The sequence below is a fragment of the Puntigrus tetrazona genome, chromosome 19 (assembly GCF_018831695.1).
Source record: "Puntigrus tetrazona isolate hp1 chromosome 19, ASM1883169v1, whole genome shotgun sequence".
NCBI classification, from domain to species: Eukaryota; Metazoa; Chordata; class Actinopteri; order Cypriniformes; family Cyprinidae; genus Puntigrus; species Puntigrus tetrazona.
This window is the reverse complement of record NC_056717.1, coordinates 1,604,392-1,626,695: the sequence shown is the minus strand read 5'-3', so window position 1 is coordinate 1,626,695 and position 22,304 is coordinate 1,604,392. Positions and strand designations below refer to the sequence as shown.

At 36.1% G+C, this 22,304-nt stretch overlaps 4 protein-coding genes across 5 annotated transcripts; 1 reads left to right on the top strand and 3 right to left on the bottom strand.

The window, feature by feature from the left end:
- The first annotated feature begins 53 nt into the window (after positions 1-53).
- On the top strand, positions 54-5,595 carry LOC122323557 (zona pellucida sperm-binding protein 1-like). The gene is made up of 11 exons (XM_043217467.1): positions 54-425; positions 582-700; positions 1,150-1,375; positions 1,612-1,734; positions 2,217-2,389; positions 2,468-2,565; positions 4,190-4,344; positions 4,619-4,796; positions 5,027-5,165; positions 5,291-5,365; positions 5,494-5,595. Exons 1-11 carry the CDS (start codon positions 161-163, stop codon positions 5,500-5,502), a joined length of 1,560 nt encoding a protein of 519 aa, XP_043073402.1. The 5' UTR covers positions 54-160; the 3' UTR covers positions 5,503-5,595.
- Positions 5,596-6,235: 640 nt separating this feature from the next.
- Positions 6,236-13,883, bottom strand: LOC122323560 (H-2 class I histocompatibility antigen, Q10 alpha chain-like). The gene is made up of 7 exons (XM_043217471.1): positions 13,701-13,883; positions 12,143-12,415; positions 11,729-12,016; positions 11,366-11,650; positions 9,151-9,267; positions 8,120-8,176; positions 6,236-7,313 (listed from the first exon to the last, which is right to left on the bottom strand). Exons 1-7 carry the CDS (start codon positions 13,774-13,776, stop codon positions 7,282-7,284), a joined length of 1,128 nt encoding a protein of 375 aa, XP_043073406.1. The 5' UTR covers positions 13,777-13,883; the 3' UTR covers positions 6,236-7,281.
- Positions 13,884-14,741: 858 nt separating this feature from the next.
- LOC122323558 (H-2 class I histocompatibility antigen, Q10 alpha chain-like) lies at positions 14,742-20,597 on the bottom strand. Of its 2 annotated transcripts, none has more exons than XM_043217468.1 (10): positions 20,440-20,597; positions 18,689-18,961; positions 18,316-18,603; positions 17,943-18,227; positions 17,682-17,807; positions 16,672-16,731; positions 16,526-16,588; positions 16,272-16,322; positions 16,082-16,149; positions 14,742-15,555 (listed from the first exon to the last, which is right to left on the bottom strand). In XM_043217468.1, exons 1-10 carry the CDS (start codon positions 20,501-20,503, stop codon positions 15,484-15,486), a joined length of 1,350 nt encoding a protein of 449 aa, XP_043073403.1. In that variant the 5' UTR covers positions 20,504-20,597; the 3' UTR covers positions 14,742-15,483. The 2 variants fall into 2 exon arrangements, with proteins under 2 accessions (XP_043073403.1, XP_043073404.1); XM_043217469.1 differs by having other exon boundaries at positions 16,526-16,585.
- Positions 20,598-21,498: 901 nt separating this feature from the next.
- LOC122324196 (pyroglutamylated RFamide peptide) lies at positions 21,499-22,304 on the bottom strand. The gene is made up of 2 exons (XM_043218460.1): positions 22,286-22,304; positions 21,499-22,186 (listed from the first exon to the last, which is right to left on the bottom strand). Exon 2 carries the CDS (start codon positions 22,184-22,186, stop codon positions 21,677-21,679), a length of 510 nt encoding a protein of 169 aa, XP_043074395.1. The 5' UTR covers positions 22,286-22,304; the 3' UTR covers positions 21,499-21,676.

Below are 22,304 nucleotides of genomic sequence, written 5' to 3'. Positions count from 1 at the left end.
TTTTGTCACGTGACCTAAATAATATTCAACGTGCAGTAATCAAGCCCAAATTGCTGGAGACACGTGTTATGAATGAAGTTTCCTCTTTTATTTTAATGATGTGGTCCGCGCAGCACTGTTCTTTATTTTCGGTCCATGCTCTGCTGGGTTTTAAGCACACATGGCTCGGCAGGGCGTGAAAAAATTGATTTTGCTTGTGTGTTGCTTTGAGTTTGTTCTGTCGCAGGGTTCAAAGCAGAGCTCTACCTTAGATCCTTTTTCCGTCTTCGGTGATGATTTTTCTCATGGTGAATCTGATCAGTCGGAAGTCGCTACTCAAGACAGTGAAATCAAGCTGATGAAATCAAAGGTGCCAGTTTACTGTAACAATGAAACTATAAAAGTGATTTTGCCAGCAGGCTCTCTCAATCAGGTGAAGATCTTGGGTAAGTATTATGGCAGTTGTTTTCATACTACGTGTAATCAAATGCATAACTTAGTTGAATTGATAATTCACTTTTTGGGAAGGAAGGGAAAAAAAGGCATCGGCTAAATGTAATTAACGTTACAACTCCTGCCATCAAAACATATATTTTTTGCAGGTGCTTCAGTAATTGAATCTGTGCTTGAGGCCCCAGCAGACTGTGGATACTCTCTGACTCAAGAGCACAGCAATAATGTTTTAGTCGTAGACTACACTGGCTGTCATGTGATCTTGAAGGTATTAAAGAAGTTATAGACTTTAAGTCACTACTTTTATGTAGCACTTCAAACAAAAGACTGTCAAAGCAGCTTTACAGTATTATAGTTAACCTATAAATTAAATCAGTCCTTTTTCTCAATCTCAGTTCCAAGCCAGTGTGAATTTAAGGGGGGAAAAAATACTTTGGAAGTCAATGGTGACTCAAAACAGCATGGCTACACACTTTTTTTTCAAAATGTCTTCTTCAAAATTAATGTAATTGTAATCAATTTGAAATTGCTGCGGAAAATGTTTTTATTTTGTAACTGCATACAGATTCAAGTGATTTGTCATATATTGCATTGACTGCTTAAATATGAGACAATCGAATTTAGCGTTTGACAATCAAAAGTGAAGATATGCTTATAGGTTTATAATGGCATGAGAATAAGTGACTGTTGTTGTTTTGGTTTTTTTGTTCTTTTAAGAATGGCCGTTACAATCTGAGGGTCCTCTATACAGATGAAGCCAGCCAGTTGGATATCGCTACAGTGTCTTGTGATGCAAAACAGCGTTTCACGGTTTCCCTGAAGCAGCTGAGTGTGCCGTCAGATGAGATGCCAGTTTGTGGAAAACTCCCCCCAGCACAGCCGTCCCAGGATTCGCCTCCCCTGCCCCCAGCAGACCCTCTGCTGCTCAACAGCAAACCGGGAGGTGAGCATCACACCCACTCATTTAGCTTACTCCTGCTCTAAAACTGCTATGCTCTTTCAATCGGACTGGTGAACGTGAATCATGGAAATGCATGGTTTTTAGGTAACTTATTGTGCACAGATTGACTGTACAAATGAGACCATGAATTCAGAGAAATTAACTACTAATTTGCAAAATAGCAATAAATTGCTGTTATGTGTTGGTCTTTCTCAAATTAAGCAATGCTTTCTTTTAAGGCTGTAACATCTCTGCTGATCAGAGAGTTTTGTGTGGCGTATCGGGTATAACTAAAGATGGGTGCCTGGATAAAGGATGCTGTTTTGATGCAGAGATCTCAGTTTGCTACTATACCATGGACGGTATGTCCTCATCTACTTTTTGAAACTGCCTATTCAAGAAACTTAAGGCAAGTCGCTTCACATTGTTAATAACCTCAAATTCTGAGGTTATTAGGTGGGTCGCACATTCTTTATTCTTTAAGGTTTTATAAAAGAAAAAAGACTTGTTCTTGCATGTATTAAGTGGGTAAATGGAAACTCAGAAGTATGCATTTGGTTGCAAACCAGTTTGGTTTGTTTCATGCAATAAGCACATTTCAGCTTCATTCATAACTTTAAGTAAATAATTGACAGTTTGCCATCAAATCTGAGAAAGCATATTGAGGTACCAGTGTATCTTTTCATGTGATATGGTAGTGCTGTCAAATGATTAATCCATTTGCAAATAAGTTTACATAAATGATCTCACACAAATATTACGTACATGTAACGCAAATTATTGTTGGACTGCACTATTTTTTTCATGCATTTATTAAGGGATTTATTTGCTACTTGTTTCCCAGAATGCACTGCTGATAAAAACTTTGTCTTTGCTGTTCATAACGATTTTGCAAACATCCCTCTGAACCCCATGAGCCTGATCGTTGCTGGAAAGCCTAGTTGCAAGCCTGTTATCTCCAACAAAGACTTTGCCATCTTCAAGTTTTCTGTCAATGAGTGTGGAACTCATTCTTTCGTGAGTATTTTGTGAGACTGCTGCTTCTTTACAATGACTCGGTTCACTGAAATGAGGTCAGCTGCTGTAATTCTACAGGTCATTGGTGAGACGATAATTTACCTGGCTGAGGTACAGACCAACATTAGAGTTCGCAACCTGAAATACGGCGTGATCTCCAGGGATAACCCAATCAGGTTTTTAAAAAAATCTAGCCTGTACTTTGTCTTCAATGCTGCTTCTTGGTCTTCTAGTGCTTATTAGTATGTGTGTGTGATCCTGGACCACAAAACCAGTCTCTGGGGTATGTTTGCAGCAATAACCAAAACTGCTTTATGGGTTAAAATTGATTCTATCAATCATTTATTTATATAGGGCTTTTAACAATACAGGTTGTCAAAGCATTAAAATAGGAGGATAGCGTGAGTACTGTGATGGGACAAAGAAACGACACAGTGGGTGTGGCGCCAGGCCTCGGAGGCTTTTATTAACAAACACAATAAGTATCCAAAATAAACAGGGAAACTAGAGTCCTTGTGCTGCAAGGGTAGTGAAGTATGAGGAGAGGCACACTTGGCATTTAACGGCAGCAGTGATGAGGCTCAATTCACTTCAGGTGTACCTCATCATATGCCGCCAGACCGGTTGTTGTTGTTGTTATTTAAGTGCTAGGCATCTAATAATGTCTGTCAGATTGTGCCAAGGACTTTGCATGTGCTTGGTTCTGGTAATCTGTCTGTGAGAGATTCTGTGCGCAGTTGCGTGGCTGAAATTCTGCTGGCCTAATTGAACATGTTCAATCTCAGTTTATTGATTGGTGTGGATATGTACAAAAGCGTGTGTGGTTTGAAATTATCAACGCACAACAATACCACAAAATAGAAAACAGACTTTAAAGAAATAAACAAAGCCAGGGAACTCTGTATTACTCTGCTATTCTAGATGCTGCCGAACTCAAACTTCTCGCCTGCATTAGACAAGTTTGGATAAGTTCGACTCGGGCATGCGTGAGGAAGGGAATTTTGCACGCTGTCTGTGGGGCTCCTCTAAGTGTTCTAGTCCAATGAAGGTCAGAGTGTTGATTCACTTTGATCGAGATACTTGTTAGAGAGATGGTTTGGATGCTAAGTAGGAAAGATCTGGCTCCTACAGTTAATTGATATTCTGGGTATCATCAAACGGCCAGAGTTTTGAGGAACAATTATTATTTTTTTTTAAATCCCTATAGGAAATCTTCAAAGATACCATTTTTCTCCAAGAAGGAATATAGTCGTGAGAATAATACCTTTTTTTTTTTTTTTTTTTTTTTTTTTTTTTTTTTTATAGTCTTTGACAGACCAGGCAATATGAAATGTCTATAGTTTTGTTTTTCTCCAGCTGTTGCATTTTCTGGGCCCCTCTCTTTTGAAAACAATGAATTTTTTTTTTTTTTTTTAAATACACAAAGGTAATCGATCACACTCAATTCAAGTTAAGCAAACGACAACTTAAAATTCAGCTCATAATGAATGTCTATTGTATTTTAAAAGAGATTATTTGGCATATAGCAGTGCTAATCCTCTTTAACAATTATTTATTTTAGGTTTCTTTATCAAAGCCTGCTGTATAATAGGTAGTACCTGCCTCTTAACTAAGGTCAAATGTTTATGCCAAATGTATTAAGTTGCAAAGAGATGCACATGTACTTGAGCACACGATTCTTAATCACGAATATCAGGTTTTAAAATAGTTAAAAATATTAACTTTGGTCCATGTGACCACTTCTGTTGTATGCCCATGTATGTCTTATTTCCTCCTCTTTGTCTCTATCGTGCTCCTGAGACTGATGGTTGAATGTCGCTACCGGAGGGTTGCAGCCTCTCCAATGTTTGGCGGACCTGTGCTTGCAAGTGCAGGATACATGGTTATGAGTCCCAGTCTGCCTCCATACCTGATGTCTGAAGGACAGTTTGGAGTTCAGCTTTTAATTTCTATGGGTAAACTTCAACAGCGTTCTCCTGAATGACAAAATTATTTAGCTGACTTTTTTTTTTTCTTCTTCTATAACCTATTCACAAAGCTGCTAGAAACTGAGCCTTTACCAATAGAAGTCCGAGTAAGGGGGTGGTGTTAACCTCGTTGAATGATGTAATTAAGCTTACTAGCTATGAACACAGTGATTGGCTGATGAGATGCCTAATTGACCCCCTTTTTTTTTTTTTTTTTTTTTTTTTTTTTTTTTTTTTTTTTTTTTTTTTTTTTTTTTTGCAGATGAGACTTTTACTAAGTTTTATCCACAGTGCCATCAGCCCCTACATGTTCTTTTGGGTAAGCCTGTGTATCTAGAGTTGCGTCTGAAGTCTCCAAAACCTGCAGCGACTCTTATAGTTCACTACTGTGTGGCCTATCCACGCTCCGCTCAGAGTGCCCTGATTCTGCTGTTTGATGGGTAAGATGGGTTCTTTCTTTTAAAATCAGCTAATAAACTAAGTTTTTCAATGAAAAACTGTTGCACTTCAAAGCCTTCAGTTCATATAATTCCATAAAAGATGAAATACATACATGCATAAAAGGTGACTTCACGGTGCATGTATGTAGCTTAATAGTATTATAAAGGAAAGTTAGTTTTGCTCTTCTGTCTTATTCAGCATTGATTCTTGTATTACGCTAATTTTGTAGATGCCCTAATCCTCTTGACCCTGGCAGCACCTCTATCCTTTACATGAAACATCTTCCTCAGAATCAACACCAGCGTCGCTTTGAGATTAAAGCGTTTCAGTTCATGGATTTGTCTACCAGAAAATACCTAAATGAGGAGGTTTTTTTTTTTTTTTTTTTTTTTTTTTTTGGGTGTGTAGGTGTATGTATGTATGTATGTATGTATGTATGTATGTATATGTGTATAAAGGCAAGCCTGATTCACATGTTTTTCCCTGCAAACAGATTTACTTCATGTGCTCTACTGAAGTGTGTTTGCCCTCTGGGTCACCATGCACAGAGACCTGCTTTGATGGAAAGGTGCGTGTTTGTGTGATCAAAATTCGTAATTGATTCACTCAAATGTTCAAGCATCTATGTACACAGTGACTTTTTGTATTATCTGCCATCCGATGTGATTTGATAACCGCCCCTTTTTTTTTTTTTAGTCTCCCTGAACAAGGCCTTGGTGAGCCATTGGCTGTGGGAATATGAATCCTTGTGTTGGCGTCATCTGGCTTTTGAATAAAACCAAAATGTTATTTATTTTCCCCCCTGTATCTTTGCAAAATTCTTGGCACTTAAGACTAGAGTAACTGTCCAGGGATACAGATGTATTAGGGGTGAAGAAGCCGTTAACTTTTGAGGTGTCAAGAGTAATTGCACAGCTACATAAGATATACAAAATAAATGTACAAGAGGTAAACTTAATTAATCTTGATACACTTAAACTGTGCTATTGCTAATTAAGCCTTTACACTCTGCTCTTACTGTTGGAATGTGCAATCAATGAAGATTGGCCACCAGGCTGGTCAAATTTAACCATGAAACCTTAACCGTACAATAGTTACATAATTACAAACTGTTTCATAACTTAGTACTTACTAGCTAGTTACTTTGTATTTTGTACACTTGTGCCTTGATTTAAAAATCTGCAACCACTAACATCATTCTATAATTGTATTATATTATATATTTAATTTATAATTTTTTTTAAACCAGTTATGAGTGGTTTCTGACGTTTGTTTACCTTCCCCTCTGTTGGATATTGTTTCTACAATGCTGCAGTAAATAGAAAGCTTTGACACTTCTCAGAGCTTGGAAAATGTTTAAGTTCTCTATTTGAAACCATAAATATGAATGAAACAACATTTATTCCTCCTCTCTCAAAAAAAATTTCTAGACACTTAGTATGATAGCATCTGGTTTTATTTACTGCATGTAAAAACACAAACTCAGAAGTATGACTGCTATGGTACAAAGCAGTGTTAATTAAGATAATACATTCCGTTTAATTAAAAAAATAAACTATATCAAGCAGCAAAACAAGCTGAAAATTGTTAAAGCAGATGACACCTTAAATCAGATCAACTTGCAAGTCACCACACCTGTTCCTACAGAAAATAAGGTAAATACTATGAAATGAAAATGACCTATACTTTAAAATTGTTTCTATTCCACATTCAATCTTCCACATATGTACAAATGGCTGTTTAGGTAACGAGTGTTATTCAGTCAGTGCTATGTTTGATATGGTTTGTGGTGTCATGCTTTATTTCTGCATGGTCAAATGATACTATTAATATTGAAGTGGGGGACATTTGGGGTCAAGACCAATTGCTCTGAAACCACTAAATAACATTTGCTTATTCAAAACTTACGCACAGCACTTTTGACAACATTTATACTTTGAGGTCAAACAATACTCTTGTAGCTCAAACAGTTAAACAAGCTCTAGAAATGGCTCTGAGTTAGTCCCATGAAATGTGAAACTGGTGAAATGTATACCATGAATGTAATGCAAGTAATTTTGCCTTAAGGCTAAAATTATTTGTAGCCTTTGATAAATGCGTTAATTTAACAAGAATATGGCTATCCAATGAAATGTTTTACCCAATTTAAATAAACCTTTTTGCCTATAACGGTAAATAACTATAGCTATCCTTTAATTCCTTTTTGTTAGGAAAAAGGAGTTATTCCAGATATTTTACATTTTTCTTGAGGTGAAATAAAAAAATTCCTCCATATTTCACTCCATCAGTATACGTATGTACCTGTATCTGACTCTTACTCAGTAAGATAATTCAGGAAAGCAAAGCACGTCCAAAAATTCCAATTCAATCTCCATCTTCAGTCACTACTTTTCCTTCTTCCCATGGCACAAAAAGAAATCATAATATTGCAGTGTACTACAACTATAAGATTAATTTCTGGAGTACATAAAAATTCCTTTTCTGTTAGATGGCTTCAGTTTTCACTCCATTTTGTCCTTTTCATAAAGGGGAAAAAAATATAAATATTAGAATCATTTAGTTAAGCCACTTCAGTTACTTTGGGGAACTGATTGCATTATAAATCAGTTTCCAGTTTTTACAAAACAGTATGTAACAGCAGCCCATACTGGATAAAGTGAAACAATGTTAACAGTATAATTTTCTATCAACAATCTCATAAGCACAGAGTAATGTTTATTTGTTTGTTTATATATTTTTCTGTTTTATGACTCTTTAATACTGTATTAGTTAGTTACTACTTACTCAATCTGTAAGTAGTTCAGTAGCAACATCACTGTACCCTTTGTTACTTAAAATGCCTGCTCTGATGTTCCCTTCACTTTCATTCTCTTGATATACAAATTAAATTTCTTAATGTTTTATGGAAGATATATTCTACAAAAGACAAACCAATCTTAAGATGTGTTTTAAAGCAATCTACCAAATATGTATGATTAAAAAACCAGTGAGAATCCATTAATAACATCCAGCAGTATGAGCATTCACATCCTCACAAACTGTAATGATAAAACTGTTGAATGCGTAAACACCAGTGTTGAGTTGGGTCTAATGCATTACAAGTAAGAGTTGCATAAGCACATTACTACTCCGATGTAAAGAGTAATTAAAATATAACTATGCATTACTTTCCATAACATTAATTACTTTTAGGAAGTAAGGCAATATTGTAAATCGTTGTTTTTAAAAGTAACTTTCTCCAATACTGGTAAACGCACCATAAAACTGATCTAAACGAAAAAACAGATTCACTATACTTCAGTATTCCATGATGCAGTTTTACCTGAAAGGAGATTTTCAATCTTAGGAATCCCATTTTCTGCATTATTTTTGTAGCAAACTAGAGAGGAAAATAAAGGTTATTAACAGTTGCAAATCTATATGCATTAATATCAGGTAGGGCTGTGCAATTAATAAAAATGTTTTGATTTCAATCTCTGCTTCCAATTATAAAAAATAAAGTGAAGAAAAAATGTAAAAAAAATAAATAAATTTGCGCCCATTCTGCCCCTTTCTTCAGCAGTGATCTTTCACTCCTCAAAAATGCAAAATGAAAATCATTAAAACCATGTAATGGGACGTGTTTGATTTATATTAGAGTTATTCATGTTTTTATTTTGTTTTTATAATTATTTTATTTATGTTTTTATTTCTGTTCTTCTGGAAGATAACTATGTAAATTGTGACTATTGTGACACTTTTAGTGACTAATCGGTGTAAATAAAATGTGGCACTTAGTGATTATGTAAACCTTGCCAGTTATGCACAAAATTAACGTAAAGAGGATGAATATATACATATAGTGGTAAATTAGATCTCAAAGTGAGAACAGTCTAATATTCCTGCTGTCAACTGTGTTTCTTATTAAAGCTACAAAAGTTCTTTGGTCAAAAACAATGTGCTTAATCAAGCAACAAATGACAAAGACAAAATCCCTTAAAAGTTTAATTCTTAAAGTGAAGACTATGCGGTCTTATTTTACATTAGGTTATTTAATATCTGTAGTAGTGTTGTGTGGTGGTGGTGTTTAACTAATATTAGTTACTGATAATTGATATTCTGGCTGTAGTATTGAGAATTGTGATATTTCACTGGTCTCTAAAATGTATAATCTTTCATATAAAGTTGATCAAATTTCCTAATAAACATCATGTTAAATAATCATGATAATAATATTGACAGAGGTAATCAAGATTATGATTTTTGTCATAATCGAGCCACCTCTACAAATTCACTCTCTGAAGCAGTTCTGTTAATTCTGATAGTTGAAAAAAACAGTGTGCCCTGAATCTGAAATTATGTTGTAATACTTACTGAGTTTTTTAGTCATATAAAGGTAAAGGAAGACTGCTGCAGCAGCAGTTGCTACAATTGTAGCTCCAATCGCAATTCCAATAACCATGGAGCCTCCACAGTCTGGGCATATCCCATCTGCAAAAACACAAAATGAGAAAAATAAATGTACCACATGAACAAACATTCAATTCTATCTCTAATGAATAGAGATCATAGGGGATCCTACATTTTATCCATAGATTTTAACAAAGGTTTTTGTTTTGCCCATTTATAGGAGCTATGTTGTCCGGGGCTATACGCCCCTGGTAGGGTCTCCCAAGGCAAAGAGGTTCTAGGTGACAAGCCAGACAAAGAGCGGTCCACCCCTTTATGGAAAGAACACAGAATAATACCGTAACATCGGCATGCAAGCGCCTGGTGGCCGGGTCTTGCCCCACAGAACCTGGCCGGGACAAGCCTGAATCTTCCTGTAGGCCCACCACTTGCAGGAGGGGGACCGTAAGGGGCCGGTTCTTTGTGTTTTGGATGGCAGCTGAAGGGGGGGGCCTCAGCAACCCAACCACTGGACAGAGAATCTGGTTTTAGGGACATGGAATGTCACCTCTCTGGGGGGGAAGGAGCCTAAGTTGCTGCAGGAGGTGGAGAGGCACAGTCTGTCCATAATGAACACCATGTTCAAGCATAAGGGTGTCCACCAGTACACGTGACACTAGGACAACCAAGGGCAAAGGTCGATGATCAACTTTGTGGTTGTATCATCTGATCTCTGGCCACATGTCTTGGACTGGACACTCGGATAAAGAGAGTGGTGGAGCTGTCAACTGATCACCATCTGGGGGTGAGTTGGATCCGTTGGCGGGGGAGGAAGCTGGACAGACTCGGCAGGCCCGAACGCATCGTGAGGGCCTGTATACAGTGCTGGTGGGAATCTGCTAACTTCAACTGGGGACGTTGTCGGGCAGTGGAAGGAATACTTTGAGGATCTCCTCAATCCTGCCAACGCGTCTTCCACTGAGGAAGCAGAGGCCAGGGACCCAGGGGCGGGGGACTCTACCATCACCCTGGTTGAGGTCACCAGGGTAGGTAAGAAGCTCCTCGGTGGCAAAGCACCAGGGGTGGACGACATACGCCCCGAGTACCTGTTGCATGTTATAGGGCTGTCTTGGCTGACACGCCTTTGCAGCATCGCTTAAGAGGCGGGGGACAGTACCTCTGGACACTGGGGTAGTGGTTCCTCTTTTTAAGAAGGGGGACCAGAGGGTGTGGAGCCCCCTCCCAGTGGAGATGTTCCAGGCATGTCCCACCGGGAGGAGGCCCCGGGGAAGGCTTAGGACACGCTGGAGGGACTATGTCTCTCGGCTTGCGTGGGAGCGCCTCGGTCTTTCCCGGAAGAGCTGGAGGAAGTGTCTGGGGAGAGGGAAGTGTGGACGTCCCTGCTTAGACTGTTGCCCCCGTGACCCGGCCCCGGATAAATGGCAGTAAATGGATGGATGGATGAATGGATGGAATGTTAACAGTAAGTGTTAACGCGTTTTCTAAATACAATAAAATGAAAGCTTTTGGTGCAATTTTTGTCATTTTGTATCACAGGTTGTGGCTTTTTCTCACGTTACAGCACACTGATGACTTATTGTCTTACTCCCGACTGAGAGTGTTTGTTTTCATTGCATACAATGTATTAAGTATTACATGATTAACGCAATAAAATGTTCATAGTATAATGTTATGGTATGAGAAAGTGATTGCATTGTTTCAAACACATTAGGGCTATCAATTTATCTTTAGGTATAGCATTAGTTGAGAAAATTACTTCATCTAATGTTCCACACAGTTGATTGACCAACATAATGCAGAATAACAGTTCACTGCCAGATGTATAGAATGCTGTTATATGCTCCTAAAATTTAAAAGATTTATACCAGGTTGCTGCCTTGATATCAGGCCTCTTATGACTGTCTATATGTAATATGTTATGTAAAATATCTTATAGTACTAATATCATTATTTTGTGATCCTCTTATTTGAAAAAAAAAATTGAGCTGAGCATAACTTAGCAAAACTGAGCAAAACTATACCATATTTCACTAAAATACAGAATTTTTCAAAGGTTTTCTTTCATGTATTTCCATATTTTTTTGAGAATTTTGAGAATAATTTGCCATTAATTTGATTAGTCACCACAGAGTGGTGCTTTTAACCGTGCATTTAATGTAAAGCTTTTAGTTTTGCCTACCCCATTTAATTGTAATTGGTTTATTGAGGGTTGTGTGTGACACATAACAATCATATTCTGCTTTTTCATTCTCTGGGATCTCCACACTCTTCTTCCACTGGTAGGTTCCATCATGGTTTGGTCTGACTCCTGAAGACTCAATGTCATCTTCTGCCAGAGATGAGCGATATCTTCTAATTAGAAATGTCACATCTTTGGGGTAGAAGCCAGTGGCAAAACAGGTGAGTTTCAGCTTGGTTTTGTCTTTGGTAGACCTCTTTGCAAATACATGAACTTCTGGAGCAGCTGAGGACAAAGAGAACAGGTTATTAGTGAGAGATCTCTGACAGCTGCAGATCATCAACAAATACTCTGTTTACTCACAGTACGTCCTAAGCTCCTGTTCTCCATAATTTCTGAACTTGTCAAGCCAGTCCACACACTCTTTCTCCAGGTAGCCCTTGGTATACTGGTTAAGTATGGCCACATTATCCCACTTCCTCTTAGTTGGAACAGCTGCATCAACAGGAGCGATCCACTGAGACTCCTTATCATCAAATAACAAAAAGTTCTCTCCATCGTAGCTGTACTCATCAGTGCCTTTGGAAAACTTCACTTCACTTCCCTGTTTCTCAATTTCACAACCATGTCTCCACTGAAGAACATGAACATCTGAAATAGACACAAATTAAAACCTCAGATATTATATTAAAACTATTAAAAAATGTTAATAAAAACTAAATAGAATTATTGTATGTATATGTGTTTGCAGGGTTAAAATGCAACAATGATCCTCACCTGAATTATTGTGTCCCATTCGTTTCATCAAAATATCGACATTCACATTAAACCACTGTTCTTTGCTCTTTCTGGACTGGGTGCCTTTTACCCAGTAATCCTTGTCCATTTTCTTCTCCATCCAGGGCTGTTTGGGAATCTTTTCCTGTCCCTGGCTATTGTAATAGTCAATCTCTCTGTCATCTAGCAGGCCCATAGCAGTAAATTGATGGATGCCTGGCAATTCAACAGGTTTGGACAAGGCCGTGTAAATGTAATACAGGGAGTGCTTCTCTGCAATAAAATAGAAGATAAATAAGAAATATAACATGCATTATATCAACTCCTTTAATTAAATGAGGACATTTCTGAGGCAGATAAAACAAGGTGGTTGAGAGTTTCCCAAAGAGACAAAGGAATAAGGCTGGATAAAGTGAAATTCATGCTTACAGTTATGGCAGAATTTCAGTTTATTATTATAAACTGAAAGAAAATACTGTAGTAATAAAGTAAATACTATAGTGTTTTAACCATACTACAGTAAAGTTTATTATACTGTATTTCAAGATTTTATTTGCAAAAATATGTTTACACTTTACCTGAAGGGGTGTGCATAAGACTAACATGACATGTCATGAATATGAAGGAGGTTTTATGCATGTTTTTGACAACTGTCATCATTTGTTATTCGCTCAGTTATGTCATTTTTACTGCAAAGATGGCATTATTATGGGCTAGGGTATGGGGTGTAGGGTTAAGGCTATGTTAGAGTTAGGTCAAATAATGTAATCTTTGCATTAAAACTGATATAACTGAGTGAATGACACTTAATGACAGTTGTCATAAACAGGCATAAAACCCCCTTCATGTTCATGATGTGTCATGTCATGATTATGAAGGTATTATGTCAGTCTTACACACACCACTTCAAGTAAAGATTATAAGCAGATTCTCAGAAATCATGTTTTTTTTCTTTCTCAAACTGCACTTGAGTTATTTTGATTAGGCTAAAAAAACAAAAATAAAAACAAGATTTTTGAAAATAAAACAGCTGTTTTGGCAAATTACATATATGTTAATGAATGCTACAACATACTCTAGAATTAACTGTAGTGACTTAATAAATACTGTAGTAAATTTAGTGTTTATTATATTACAATACAATACAGATAACTTGAAGAAATTAATTCGTTTTTATCACTATAGTTGTTAACCACAACTATAGAATAACCTGAACAAATTTATTCAAATTTCTTACTATATTATGGTTCAAAATGAACCTTTACTTAAGTCTATTCTGGTCTCAACTTATGGTCAATAATAAGGGTGTTAGTAAATAGGCCTCTGTGCTGCCATGTTGTCGATGTGTAGGATATCAAATGAGTAGTTGTATTTAAGTTGACAAAATTCTTATATAACTATTTGTATGATTATATAGATACAATTTTAAATACATGATGTTAGCAAAAATTCGTAATCAAATTGAAATTTTGCCATGACAAAGCCGTTTTGGACCAGCAAGGGCAGTCTTACTTTTACTTTCTCTTTCCGATAAACAAAGCAAAATGTAATCGTTTACCTGTCTGAAGTGAGGGCTCACAGTGAAGAAAAACACAAAGCAGAACAAAAATCTTGCTCGTAACAGACGTGCCCATGGCTGGAAAGCTTTAAATTATATATCAAATATCCTAATATTTACAGAAGTCTAAATACACCTAACGTACGCAACAACGTAGGAGGAACTGCTCTCAGAAAATGGCGGATGAATGAAGATATCCAATAAGAAAACACGGAACGATATTTTCACTCGTATCTGGGCAGATGCACTTAAGCAAGATTACTAAATCAAAACAAGCCGTGGTGGTGCACAATCTAGACCGGTTTATTACCTGTAAAAATAACAAGCAGCGTGATTAACTATGTATTCGATTATCAATATAATTTAATAATTACATTTTTAAAATAAGTAGTTCTTCCACTGAGTTATTTTTTTTTTTGCTTAGAGTACGTTTTAGTGACATGATGCAAAATGGACAAAATATCCAGTAAAAGTAAAATGTAAATTAAAATGTATTCCAGCTGACAGTAAGTTTGAGTTTTAAAAGACCACCTACAGCAATACTCCAGCAACCACTGAAATGGCAGTTGTTTTAAATGCTGAAAATGTTAAACATGAATCCCTAACGTTTAAGCAAGCCACAATGGAAACAGCTGTCATGTTTGTAATTTGTAAAGGTTAAAACTAAAACTATAATTGAACCTGAATTTAAACTATAAATTCTAGAAGCTAGAATACATACTGTAGATCCCACATAATAACAAAAATACCGTATTGCATTGCATAACACTTTATTGAGGTGGGATAAAATCAGGTAGGATTAAGAACAGGTTAAATATAGTGTATGTAAGGGGTTGTCAAACTCAATTAGCTAATTAATCACACTTTATTCAACTCAAGTCACCCAGGCTTAATTGAAAACTGCATACTATGCGTGTTGGAGCAGGGTTGGGTCGACTAAACAAGAGTGACAGTATTCACAGTAACCAATTCTTTCTCCCAAGTAAATCCTAGTGTTCTTATTTGCTGTTATTAAAATGTTAATAAATAAGATTCAACAGATTTAGATTAACATTTTATTGAAAGTTTGATTTTATTAAACCAAGGCTGTATTATTATTTCCATGAAATCTTAAGTAACACATTAGAAATCAGATTCAGACAGTCCATTCTGACAGTGGAAACAGCCGTAATCTACCCAATTTACTTACAACAGGTGACAACATGTTTATAAAGAATAAATAGATCCCACACAGCAAGCAGGCATTCCACTTTTTGATACCACATTGATACCACTTTTTGATATCATGAAAATTGATTGTAGTGAGCATTGTATCATTGTACAAGCCTGTACAAATGAAATATAATAATACAAAAGTGGAACCAAGGTAGAAAAATCACAATGTTAACCATTTTTAAAGAGCACACCATTTAAGAGTTTATACGAATATCTAATTTTTACAGAGTTTTCCACATAATTATAATAAGATCATTATAATTATATTATGCTCTGGATTATTTTCAATAGTATTAATGCTATCAAATATTTGAATGATGGTTTTAAAAATAGCAAATGGTAAAAAAGTCCCTACTCTGGATCTTTAGAAGTAGCAATAATAATAGGTCTGAAAGATCAGCTCTTTTTCTTTTGGAAAGTATAATCTAGAAAGTATAATTCTATTGAGCAAATTGTTTAAAAAAATCTAGATTATATGAAAAATGAGAAACAATATATTACTCAAATGTCAGCATTGACAGTAACAAAATAACACAGATCTGCCATTTAAAAAAGTTATGTAATGCTCTCACTCTGAAGGCTTTGTTAGAAGTGATTGTTCTTCTGCAAGCTCTTGACTTTCACCGCTTGAAGTCTCATTCTAAAACACAGACATAAATATTTGTTATTCAATTTACTATTAGGAGTGGCTAAATATTAGGCAACTGTTGTATGGAATTTTTTAATATTGGTATATATCTAAGGCACATATAGAACTAGCTACACTACTCTACACTATCCTATTTCAAATCAGTACATTTCCAGAAAAAATAACTATCCACACCCTGGTTCTAATGACTGCTTTTGCCGGATTAATTTGCTTTGAGACAGATCTTTGCAGGAGTATGTCATTAAACAATTGTGGTTCATCCAGAATGCTGCAAATGTTCAAACTTCCCAGATATTCACATGTAACTTGTCTCTTTCACACTTTCTGCTAGTTCCCTATCCCTGTTTCTCACCTTTAGCCCCCACAAACAGTCTAATCTTGCATTTTGTTGATCATGTTGTTGTTTTTTTGTTTGTTTTAGTTTTTTCCTGTGCTATCCTTCCTTATGGAAAAAAAAAACATAAGTGTCCAAGTTTCCATGCTGGCTACACTGATATTACATATAAAATATAGTTACCGCTTGGTTCACTTCCTCCTGAGAGTTACAATGACTGCTGCCTGGAGATGAACCAGCACTCTCTTGTCCTGTTAAGAAGCAGTGAAATGTCAATGAGATTCACAATAAGACCCATTTGAATTACAGAAAGACACGATTATGCATTTCATTATTTAAATAAATTATTTAAAGAAAAGCATGAGATGCTCACCAGAGTCAGAGTCACCATTGCGCTCACTTACTGCTTTTACTGAATTGGGTCCTAAATCAGCATGTAATATAACACCATCAGAGATTTGAAATGCACAGTGAAATATTGTCTCCCCTGGGCATGTACTGTGCCTGGACATTTTACTTACATTACACTTTAATTCAGCATTAATTTCACAGTGTTTACATCTGACATTTAATATGCAATTTTTACAATTAATGTTAACCTTGTAAATATATACAAAACATAGTTACCTGATTCCACCTGAGAGGAGCTTGTGTTGCTGTCTGATCTATTACTAGCATTCCCTGATCCTTCTGAAGAAATGGTTATTGAAGTGTTTTTTAACATAGCCTGGGGCATAAAAATTATCAAATATTGGAAATGGGATAATTGGTACCTTGCAGATTACATTGAACATTTTCTTCATCGGTGCTGGGTTTTTTGCTGCAGTTGAATGCTAAAGAGAATGACAAAAAAAAGTGTACTAATGTAAAAACAACAATGGTCTAAAAGTAGTAAAAAAACAACAACATCTATCCCACTATATTATCATCCCACGTATATCCATCCAATATTATCTGTTATTTTGATCTTTATTTTTTAAAAGAACAGTACAAATTCTGTCATGTCATTATTCACTCACAGTTCGTTATAAATGTCTTCTATATCTTTGTTCAGTGGAACTCAAAAGCATTATAAAATGATTAGACATGTGCCGGTGTTGATACCAAGATACCAGTATAATGAATATGCATAGCAGGGTCTAGTCTAGTTGTAGCCAACATCTTTTTCCATACATTTTAAATATCCTGTGCATATAGTGCTTCATTATTTATAATGAGATTTGCCAATAATGAGAAAAGCCAAGCATCCATTGTCACGGTGTGGTTTAGTGTGAAGCTTTAATCCTCTTCAAACAGACAAAATAATAATGTACAGGTAGGCAGGCAGAACATAAACCACACATATAAACCTCAACGATCGGACAAACTGAATACAAACACACAGGACTTAAATACACAAGGAAATCACTAAATTAACTAGACACAGGTGAAGACAATGACACAATTAACACGAACAAAGGTAGGGAACACAGAGCACATGGCACAAGACCAAAACAACCCATATAGCTATAATAAACACAATATAACCTGTAAAAGTTGATGAAATTGTGTTATGCCTCAGTTCTACTAACAGACAAAATGCAGATATCCAGCATTCGTTGGTCAAAAATCAAAGCTGTTTTATTATTATTTTAATCTGGACTACAACAGGCCCAAGATATTGTTTGAAAGTATTTTTATTCATTATTGTTCAGTCACACTTTATGTTTTCATTAGATAACATTAATTAATTCATTCGATATAGGAATGTACATGGATTATCATTATTCATGTAACTACTCACCAGTGATTTTTTTCTTCATTAAGATGGAAACCACTAGAGCCACGACTACCAGCATAAGCAAGACTCCAATCACAGCTACAGTCATAACCGGCATACTCTCTGGTAGACAATCCTGGCATTTTCCATCTATACAAATTAGAAAGATAAACATTTTAACTGTCTGAACTTATCAAGGATATAACGAGCAAGTTCCTAACTTAAAAACCTTTTGTTTAATTGATATTGTTTTGAATTACACTTTTATTTATATGCTTTAATTACCCCATTCCTTGATGGTTGGTTTACTGAGGGTTCTGTGAAATACAAAACAATCATAGTCTGCTTTTTCATTCTCCAGTATAATCACACTCTTTCTCCACTGGAAAGTTCCATCATGGTTTGGTCTGACTCCTGAGGAATCAATCTCATCCTCAGGCAGAGATGTGCGATATTTCCTAATTAGCAGTGTCACGTCTTTGGGGTAGAAACCAGTTGCATGACAAGTGAGTTTAAGCTTGGTATTGTCACTTTTGCACTTTATTGCAAACACATGAACTTCTGGAGGAGCTGAGAACATAGGAATCAGTTTATTAGTGAGTTATATCTCAATTATAGCTGCAGATCATCGAAAAAACAATACTGTACATTTACTCACAGTGCTTGCTTAGCTCCTGTTCTCCATAGTCTCTGAATTTGTTAAGCCAGTCCACGCACTCTTTCTCTAGGTAGCCCTTGGTGTACTGGTTTAGGATGGGCACATTATCCCACTTCCTCTTGGTTGGAAGAGCTGCATCAACAGGAGCAACCCACTGAGACTCCTTATCATCAAAAGACAAAAAGTTCTCTCCATCATAGCTGTATTCATCAATGCCTTTGGAAAACTTCACTTCACCTCCCAGTTTCTCAATTTCACAACCATGTCTCCACTGTAGAACATGAACATCTGAAATAGACACAAATTAAATTTGTGAGATTATAATAAAGTAGGTAAAAATGTTGCAGGCTAAAACTGTATCAGTATTTCCTACCAGAATCATTGTGTCTCATGCGTTTCATCAGAATGTCAACGTTCACATTAAACCACTGTTCTTTACTCTTTCTGGACTGGGTGCCTTTTACCCAGTAATCATTGTCCATTTTCTCCTTCATCCAGGGCTGTTTGGGAATCTTTTCCTGTCCGTGGCTATTGTAATAGTCAATCTCTCTGTCATCTAGCAGACCCATAGCAGTGAACTGATAGATGCCGGGCAATTCGACTGGTTTGGATAAAGCTGTATATATGTAGTACAGGGTGTGTTTCTCTGCAAAGCAAAGGTGGAAAAAACATATATAAATAAATAAACAAATAAATTCTGCTGAGGCTTTGTTAGAACTGTTTTCATTGGAGCAAAAATAGAAAAAATATATGAAAATGTGCCTAAAATGTACATTATTTTACACACTGTTGAGGGAAAAAACAATAAAACCAGCCTAAGGTGGAGTACTAGATATTAGTTGGTAGCCTATAAGGTAGTTAAGGAAGGCCAAAATGAAGTTAGCTGGTGTAGCATGACAGTCTTCCAACTCCCAAGGAATAGTTCACTCAAAAATAAAAATTCTGTTTGGAACCAGGCTGTTTTAGGTCATCACTGACTGCCATAGTATTTTTTTGTTACTATGGAAGTCAATGATGACCCAAAACAGCCTGTTTAAAAACTTTCTTCAAAATATCTTCCTTTGTGTTAGACAATTGATACACATTTGGAACTACTTGAGAGTGAGTAAATGATGACAGAACTTTAATTTTTGGGTGAACTATTCCTTTAAAACAGCTGACTAAGCTGGGAGGCTGGCTAGTTTTTGATAGTTTACTTGTTTGTTTTAATTAAAAAAAAAAAGAGCCCTATTATGTATTAAATAACCTGTTTTATATTTCAAAAATAGCCAAGACCACTAACTAAAATTTAATATTAAAAATCTCTCAAAATTACTTCATAAATTTTAGGTATTACAGTGATAATGTATATTGGAAATCTCTGTGCAATAGCCTCATCACCAGAAAATTGATAGGCCTTTTACATTTAATTATAGCTACTTTTAACAAATTCATAGAAACCTTTAATATACTTCCAAATGTACAGAACTTGTTAAACTATTATTATTATTATTATTATTATTAGGGCAACATATCATTCCACAATGAAATAATATTTTGGTAACACTTTACAGTATAGTGTGATTGAACTAACAGCAACAAGCAATAAACAATGCATTTATTACACTATTTAATACTATTTTTAATGTTACTTAATGACAATACAGTTGCTAGATCATGTTAGCTCACAGTGCATTAACAATAGCAAACACAACTGTGACTTTAAAAATGCTTTAGTAAATACCGAAATTCACATTAACTAAGATTATTAAATATTTGAAGTATTGTTCATTCTTAGTTCAGGCTTACTAATAAATTTTATTATAAACTCGCAGGTAAAATTGGGCCTAGTTAAAAAATCTGATGTAACGCTTGTTTTTCAAGGAAGTTCAACAAACCGAAAGTATTTCTTTACCCGTTTACCTGCGCCATTTTAGCGAGACCTGGACATCAAAACACACTTAAACTAACACTCGGGAATATTTAAGTTTCAGTCTTTTGATAACTAATTTTGTTAATATATATATATATAAACATTATATAAATAAAATATAATTCTATTATATGTATTAAATTATGACAACACTAGTTTTACTTTCAGTTTTTTAAAAGAAATAGCTAAAAGCGCTGAAGCAGCATACTCACCACTCCAGGCAGGTACAGCAGCACCGAGAAGAAACACCGAGCACAAAACGGTGAAAAGTCCCATTTTTAAAGCCTGTCGAGGCTTCAGAGCCTCACCGTTTCTACCTTAGCCGACGTCTTCTGTTGAACTGATACCAGTTCCACAGGTTCATACGTTAAATTTCCCTATCCACACCCTCCAGAGATCTAAACCAATGCCATAACACCAAGGAAACAGCGTCACTAGTAACCAAGAGCCAGTACAGCGAGGAGTTTTTTATGACCTTCTCTGAATATGCTAAATTAAAGAGAACTTAAATATAAATAGCTATATTTAAATATAGTATTGGTTCTCTTATGACAAGATATAGGTCTAGGCTATCTGTAAATAACCATTTGTAAAATATACATTACATGTTTTGTATTTCTAAGCCAGGGCTAACTCTTCATTCAGTGACCTGTTAAGATTTAGTGCAAAGTATTTAGACAGCATATTTCAAAAAAACCTTACTGTTTTTCATTTGTACAAAGAAATGCAAATATTAATTGGGAAAACAAAAAACAATTAGACTATTCACCGCTTAATTTAATTTTTAGCTTTAAATGGTGTATTGTTTTATCCAATTGATAATCATCTGTTCACGCCCATCAGTGGCTATGCATTTAACACACAATCCTTTTTCAAACTATAAATGTCAGGTAGAGCGAGATCGGTAGTAATCCAGTTAACACTGCAATAATTTAGGCTCAAATCAGTTATTTTTGTCTGCGACATTCCCTTTCATAATTCATGACCACAAAAAAGAAAGGTAAGAAAAAAGATAAGAAACATGCTGTATCTAACATGCAGGATATTTTTGTTATTATATTTTATTTCCTCAAGTGCAGGTTTGTACTTAGGTTTCATGATTTGCTTGTTGCAAAGCAATCATAAGTTGTTTTGGAATAATAGTTGCCAAATTCATGCAGCTGCACTGGCAACATACATCAAGTTGAGCTGTCACGTACACATCCATATAATTTTAAAGTGAAAAACAGGAAAAATAACTGAGAACTACAGAATATTTGTTAAGAGTTTTTAATAAATGTCATATAATCTGCACTTTTCCCATAAACATTATTTATGTTATGCACACCCCACAATTTTCAAAGGACAATCCCAAAGATTTAGATAAGCTCACTTATAGAGAAAATTTTGTCTCCAAAGTATAGCTATGTAAATAATCCACTCACACACACGCACGCATGCACTACCCCTTCACTTTCTGCCAAATCGAAAGCCAAATCCTCCTTTCTGTCTATTAAAGGCTTGCAGACCTCCTGCAATGGAAGTGAGTGCCTCGTTCCTCTTCTCTCCACCCTCCTCCTCCTCCACCTCTCCTCCCTGTGGATAAGGAACAGCCACTATATGGTTGTCTGGGAATGTCCCGACTGGTCTCCGTCCCAGCTCCTCTCTCTTCTGGCCCTTGACGGTGCTCCTCTGTCCCCACCCCAGCTCTGCCTCTGCTCTCTCCAAATGCTCCTCAGAGTCTGGCTCCTCAACCAGAGCCCAGGGTTTGAACTCGCCTGCTGCTCTGCCACCTGGAGCTCCCAGCAAAGCCTGAAGCTGGAGAAGTGCAGCCTCCCACTCAGGGTTGTCCAGTGTAGGCAGGTAAACCATGGGATGGTGGGGCAACATTAGACCTCTGGGAGGCTGGACCAGCAGCACCAGCAAGAAAAAGAGAGTGGTTTGAAGAGTGGAAGAGAGATGAAAAACCTGGAATTTCATCTGAAATTTAAGAAATAGATAAAAGTGAAGAGGATCTGAAAAGAGACAACTATCATTCTGCACTGACTTAATTTTTCACATTAAAATGATTGTACTTACCTTGCGGAGTGCTTTGAAT